This window comes from Trichogramma pretiosum, unplaced genomic scaffold (assembly GCF_000599845.2).
Source record: "Trichogramma pretiosum strain Unisexual culture from Peru unplaced genomic scaffold, Tpre_2.0 scaffold129, whole genome shotgun sequence".
NCBI lineage: Eukaryota > Metazoa > Arthropoda > Insecta > Hymenoptera > Trichogrammatidae > Trichogramma > Trichogramma pretiosum.
The window spans coordinates 34,836-42,144 of NW_019641679.1; the positions used below are offsets into that span (position 1 = coordinate 34,836).

Genomic DNA, 7,309 nt, shown 5'->3' on the forward strand with positions numbered 1-7,309 from the left:
GCCTCCACCGCTAGGTGGCGAGTATCAATATCTTTAAATCTGCAAGTGGCAAAGTAAAAATAATGGTATAAGTGCAAGTACATCGTCTTAGAAATTATTATACTAACTTAGTCTTTGGAATATTCGCGTATACTTGGCTGCAGCACATGCGAGGCCCATAAACGACGCGGTACATACACACACAGTCCAGCGAGTTGAGTGTGCATCCAGTAGTGGACGCGCTCTTACATAGTATACAACTCAAACGGAGCGTTAAATCCACACACACACACACACACTCGCAATTTCATGGCTGGCTGGTACACACTACGACGTACCAGCCGATTTTCGGGGGAGTGAGAGAGGGAGAGGAAGTAAACATTCCCCCGCGCCAGCTACTGTACCTCAACCAAAGGACTGTGTAAAGAGCGGGGCAAAAAATAAAAGCCCAGCCCCGGAATATAAAAGCTTATGCCCCCTCGTCGCAACTTCTTACGTACACACACACACACACACACACACACACACACACACACACACACACACACACACACACACACACACACACGTGTGCTCATGCAGAGCTATAGCTGCTGTCCGGCCGATTAAGCTTTCACGTGGGCGCGCGTCAGAAAATTTTCGAGCTATTTTTCACTCGCTCGCGCGTGTGCGTGTGTGTGTGTCTGCCAAGGAAAATAGTTTATACACGCCGTGTACCGTGTGTGCTTTCTTTCCTGCCAGAATCTGAGAAAACACCCACCCACGCACACGGAAAAAGAACAGAAGGAGGAGGAGGAGGGGGGAGGGCTGCCAAGAGAGCAAAAAAGGTACGAGAGAGAGAGAGAGACGAGTGCGGCGGCAGCAGTACGGATTTTACGAGGGCCTGCAACTGAGGGCTAAAAATATTGCGCGCGAGAAGGCACCTAGGGGATGAGGCGAGAGGGACTTGGGGAGAATTTTGGAGGGGGAAATAAAGCTGTTTTGCCTCTCGATCGTGGCCGAATGATGTATACGAGGGATGTTGATTCTAGAAATTAAAATTTTCATTCCTTTGAAACTTCGAATTCGCTTCGATTGTATCCTTTACTGTTGCCACTCGCGCCTGCACCCATGCCTGCCTGTAACAGCAGCAGCTATTATATATACCCAGGGGAGCTAGAGCCGACACGAGGCGAGCGTTTATTTTATGCCGTGCAGCGGCAACTTCTCTCGACTCGGGGAGCTTCTTACGTGCCGAGAGTGTAGAGTACAGGAGTTGCGCTTTTTTTTTTCTCGTACGGGCAGCAGCAGTAGCAGCAGCAAAAGCGTTATACATCAAAAAACTTGAGCGCCCTGTAACGCCTCGCTCTCGAGCCATTTCAATGTTGCAATTTTTTTGGCTTCTTTACGCGTATAGACCAGACTTTGATTTGTGCGCTTATGTTGCGATTGCCTATTCATTTTTTTTATATACCTGCCTAAAAATTGTTTGTGCAAGTGGGTAATAGCGTTGTTATAGCGAGTGTATCGAATTATTTTCGGCGCTTCGACCAGCGCAAAACGTTAGAGAGGATAATATCGTTTCATCGGCGCAAGGCCGTTACAATTTTATTTTATTTTTATTCTTTTCATCAAGCGAAATCTTTTTGTTTGCTTCGTTGAAGTACAATATGCGTTTCTTAATATTACATTTAAGACTTGGCCGTCGACTCCTCTTCGCGCGCAGATCGAGCGAGAATCGTAAAATTGAATATTTCGCTCGTTCTTTGTATACGATACGACGCTCGCTGCGCACAGAATTACATCGTCTAGCTCTGCATGGACGACTTCCAATCGGACTTGATGATGTCGGCGAGCTTCTCCGCCACGGCTATCGTCGGTATGTTCAGATGAGCCGTGGGTACCTCGGGCATTATCGATGCGTCGCCGATTCTCAATCTGTGCACGCCTCTCACCTGCCCGGGAGAACAAAGTCAGAGTGAATGAAAGAAATAATAATAAAAACATAGAGGCCGTCCAGCTATCAAGTAGCTATACTCCAAAAAAAAATTGAATAAGCTCCCATCCGAGTTCTTGCCAAGAGCTTTCATAGATCTTAGGTAAGATCTTACGTATGATTATCAATACAAGTTTTTGTTATGAGGGTAATTTCTTACTTAAGCATTAACTTATGTAAGAAGAACTTCCATGAATTTTTATGTAAGTTCTCGACCAAAAAATTGATAAAAAAAATAATTTCAGTTTCAAGAAACTGGATTGATGATTTTGTATTTACTTTTGATCGAAATCTTGCGCGAAATATAAATTCTTAGCGAGAAATTAGATATTTAGAGCTTCAAAAACGAACCGCAGTTCTTACGTAAGAACTTATGTCAGAATTTTTATTGCGTCGATAATAATACCTAGCGAATTCACGAGAACTCATTCAACATTTTCCTTTTGGACGTACAGCTACATATACACAAGTAGTGCACGCGTACCTGCAGTTTGGTATTGACCACGGCCATGCGATCCGTATCCCTGCCCATCTTGCAGGTGCCGCAGAAGTGCCACAGGGTCATCGTGTAGGTGCGCAGCGCGCACTCCCAGAACTCGTCCGTGTCGTGGGCCAGCCGCTCCGAGCAGCCCGGCACCGGCCTCACCTGCAGCTCCGAGCCGTACCTACGCATGGCCCGGGTGCGACTCACGTCCACGGCCCAGCGTATGCCCTTCACAGCCACCCGCACGTCGTCCCTGTGCGACAGATAGTTCATCAGCAGCTTGGGCTTGGCCCGAGGATTCGCGGATCGCAGCAGCACCCGGCCCCGGCTCTTGGGCTTGAGCAGGATCGGCCAGACGAGCCAGCCGTGTCGGTCGAGGGTACGCGAGAACGACTGCAGCCAGTGCTCCTCGCTTATGGCGAAGGGCAGATGCAGCGACTTGTCGTTGCCCAGATGCAGCGAGCCGAACATCAGCTCCATGTTGGGCCGATCGCGGGCCAAGCTGCTCAGGGGCTCGGGCTCGTCCACGTCCACGTAGCCGATGGCCTCGATCGAGCCGAGGGTCGTCATCGGGCCCTGGCGACGATTCAGATAGTCCGCCGTGAAGGACTTGCTGAGATCGACGATGTCCGACACGGAGATGGCCACCGTGTCGTTGACGAGAAACGACAGTCCGCCGTAGCCAATGTGATCCTGGAGATTCTCGCCGACGCCGGGCAGATCCTGCACCACGGGGATGCCGTGTGAGCGCAGATGCTGGGCCGGCCCCAGGCCCGACAGCATCAGCAGTTTCGGCGTGTTGAGGGCGCCCGCGCACACGATCACCTCGCGCCTCGCGTACACCTCGAAGCGCCGCGGCTTCGCGTACTTCTCGTACCTGGTGAACTGCGCGCCGTAGGCCACCTTCTTCCCGGGGTCCACGAGGATCTTAGTGACGTGGCTGTTCATGCTCACGTGGAGATTGTCGCGGTCCTTGGCGATCGGGTGCAGATAGGCCCGATTGGCGCTCATGCGCTCGCCGTGCACCTGATTCGTCTGCATGTAATGGAAGCCGGTCTGGCGCTGGCCGTTGTAGTCCGCGGCGGTGTAGCCGAGCTCGGCGCCGGCCTCCACGAAGGCGTCGGCTATCTTCGTGCGATAGGGTATGTTGGCGATGCGCACGGGCCCGGTGAAGTTGTGATAGGCGGGATCGACCTTGGCCAGGTCCACGTCGAAGGTCTCGAGCTTCTTGAAGTACTTGAGCATCTCCTGGTAGGACCAGCTCGAGTCGCCGGTGAGCTCGGCCCACTCGTCGTAGTCCTTTCTATTGCCTGCGTAATGCGTGCTCGATCGTTATTACATACACTCGATTTTACGCCGTTTATACACATCGTTTCTCTCTTACCTCTGGTGGCGATCATGAAATTGACGGTGCTGGTGCCACCCATCACCTTGCCCACGGGCACTCGGCACTGGTGATTCTCCTTGCCGAGGCAGAACTGATTCGACGGCTCGGTCGCGTAGTCCCAGTGTATGGCCTTGTTGAAGTACAGATGCAGCGCCATTATCGGTATGTCGTGGACGAGGAACTCGTGGCCGCCCGCCTCGATCAGCAGCACCCGCGCGTCCCGGTCCTCGCTGAGGCGCGCGGCCAGGGTGGAGCCGGCGCTGCCCGCCCCGACGACGATGTAGTCGTACTCCGCGTGCTGCTCGGGCACCGTGTCGCACATCTCCTCGCTGCCGTACTCGATGAAGTCGCGAATGAACTGGATCTTGCCCGCGAACAGCGGCAGTATCTTGTCGAGATTGTCGAAGAACACGGACGAGTTCGGGCCGACGTAGGTCGCGAGGATTATCGTTATCGCGGCCAGCGGGACGTACTTCGAAATCATCTCGAAATTTTTTGTTGCTGGCAAGCGTGCTGTGATTAAAATTGATTCTCTCTCGAATATTGAATTTTCCGATTTAACGTGCGGGAAATCTCTCACGTTTTAGAATCAGTTTTCATCGTTGCGCGGGCGCGATCTGAAAATAATGAACAGTCAATTTTCCGTGCAGCAGATATTTCGATTTATATTCGATCGCTTTGAAATCATTTTGTTAATTGTAATTGAGTACGAATCAGCTATTATTAATAATGTGAATTTTAGTTCGAGCTTCTATGAATTATTTCGATATATACACGTATGCAGCTGGTCAATCAATCGAAAGTTAAATATTTAATGCATTTTATCATTTTCGAGTGCCCATTGAATTTTGTGCTCGACGCGTACGAATATGGTGCATAATAGCAAAATGACGTTTTAATTGAAGTACGAATAATTATTTTACAATATTATACATAAATATCGGCACAGTTCGTGTGTACGAGATAAATTGCAAATTTTAACGCGCAACAACGAGAAAGATCGACTTCGTTGGAGCATTTGATATCATTACCGATTTATTTACTTTAATGAAATTCAAAGTGATCGAATATATCGAGTTCTTTACATGCTATTCGCGCATCGAGTCAATTAATAATTTTTATCGTGTTTACTTACGTGAGATGGATTTGTATTCTCTAAGCTCTTGCGTCGTGCACAAATTTTTTCACACGATAATCGCCTTTTTGTAATAAATTCTAAAGTCAGTCCGATACGAAATACCGCGCACGAATAATAAAGTTTGTATACGTTCGCGTGAGATTTTCAGTGATGAGGGAACTGGCCGCGAGAGAGCATTGAGCTGCAATGACTACAAAGAACAGATGTAAGCCGGCTTTACCGCTGCAAATGATGGCATGGGGTACGAACTTTGAATCAGGTACGGGGAAAAATTAAGAATAATAAAAAAAAAAGAGAAGGACCGAGACGAGTAACTGGAAAGGCAACACGTGCAGCTCTCATTTGTTCTTCCCTTTATGGCTCGTTAAAAAATCTCCTACCCCGCGGATTAATATTATTTTTTCGCGGAATCAGTTTCCCGCTGCTTTTGTTGCTTTTTAAACTTTTTGTCCGCATAAATTATTTCCTCTTTTTGTCGAGGATGCACGGGGCGATTCCATCGGCCAACGGACGGATAAATTGGATTGAAAATGTTTCGCGCACCGCGAGGCTTCGTAGATCTGGATGAGCGATCGACTAGGATTTTGTGAATAATTCATAAAAAAAAACAACAACGACAATGAAAGTGTATAACCTCGAAAAAGGGCTTTGCCAAAGTATTAAATCGAAGGCGAATGACCTTCGTGGTATGGAGATGCATCATGCGTGCACCTGACTCGTCGCGCGCTCTTAAAAACTTGTTTTTCAAGGTATTCGAAGGACCGATTGAGGGCCGAGTGACGCAGAGAAGAAACCAGACTATGTATTTTCCTTCTTCTTCCTTTTTTTTGCTTTTTTTATAACACTGCACTGTATCCGATGCAAACAGGTTCAATTAAAAGAAAAAAAAATATTGACTTGTTAACTTTCTTCGTCGATGCATCTCGCAAAAGATATTTTACGGATTGCAGATAAAGAAGAAACTGTGCGGAGGGCTTTATCTTGGTGAAAAATTTGTATTATCGATAATACAATTAAAATAAAATATAATAAAATTTTTGATTAATTTTTCTTTAATGTATGATTGTATACCCATACTGAAAACTGTTAGTCACGAAACGGAAATAATTTCTTCATTGTTAAAAATAAATTTCTTCATGAATATTATAAATGAATGATTATCATTAATGCGCCAAAATAATATATATAACGTAGTAAAATATTTAACCCAAAAAATATAATCTTAATTGGATCAATATCAATTCGACTTAAAACCGTAAATTGACTTGTATAGTTATTATTACTTTACCACTTGCAGATTTACAGATGAAAGTACTCACCATCTAGTGTCAGAGACTCTTATTAATTTTCATTGAGTTTTCGAAAATATTTGGTAAAGTAAGACAAAAAATAATCTCCATGAAAATATTAACATTCGATCAAAATTCGTAAATTTGAGTAGATAATTAAATCATTTTACTTCATTTTTTTATTAAAAATAATGTACAGTGAAATAACATTAATATTCTACGAAGAGATCATGTAAAAGTACTCTAAATATAATTTAATATCGTTCAGTTTGATTCTAATGACTCATTGGGATTAAATCTGCATAGAATCGAGAACTACCTCTGCGTCGAAGTAAAAACAGGTGTGATTTGTTTCGCACAACGTACCAAACTTTAACGTCTAAAATTAAATTCCACATTTAATTAGTATACAATAATTATCCAACTACAACTCAAAAAAATGTATTGACTATTTTCTGCGAATAATTGCTATTTACATTTTTTTGACGCAACATCTGCCAACAGATGCGAACCTCCTCGTATCTTGAACCAAATGGATGAGAAAATCATTTATAAAATGTATATTCATCTCGAAAGGAGCTTGACTTTTTCTAACTTGAACTTATTTCTTGCTCTATTTACACCGATGTATGTTACCTCATTTAGCATCTACACGAAGGCGCAGGTATTTGCGCGATTGGGTTGTTTTTTTCGCTGCGATACGCAAATATCGCATCCCCACTTATACATGCACTTGTACACACGGTGCACTTCGGCGAGCTTCAAGTAAACGCACGCGTACACTGACGTTATTGGATCATCTCTCTCTCTCTCTCTATCTGCGCGTGCTTGTTTGCAATTCGATACATTCAAGGTATACACACACGGGGGCGTGTGAGCCTATATCAGCTGTGATATCGAGAGAAATTTCGTAGGGATTTGTTCATAACCCAATAAAAACACTTTCAATCATATCATATATTTTGCTTCGGCAAAAATATTTCCATTGAATATTTGCGCGCGGATCGTGATGTATTATGTAAAAATAGCCTCGATTGCGTATACACGCGATAAATAA

General features: G+C 45.2%; 1 protein-coding gene across 1 annotated transcript in view; it reads right to left on the reverse strand.

Moving 5' to 3' along the window:
• The window catches only part of LOC106651710, a 31,269-nt gene extending 26,960 nt beyond the window's left edge, over nt 1-4,309 (reverse strand). The window contains exons 1-3 of the mRNA XM_023460908.1: nt 3,823-4,309; nt 2,439-3,748; nt 1,772-1,913 (exon numbers count right to left, since the gene is read on the reverse strand). Coding sequence (XP_023316676.1) covers nt 1,772-1,913; nt 2,439-3,748; nt 3,823-4,309 — 1,939 coding nt within the window. The remainder of the gene's footprint in view (nt 1-1,771; nt 1,914-2,438; nt 3,749-3,822) is intronic.
• Between the last annotated feature and the right edge of the window lie 3,000 nt (nt 4,310-7,309).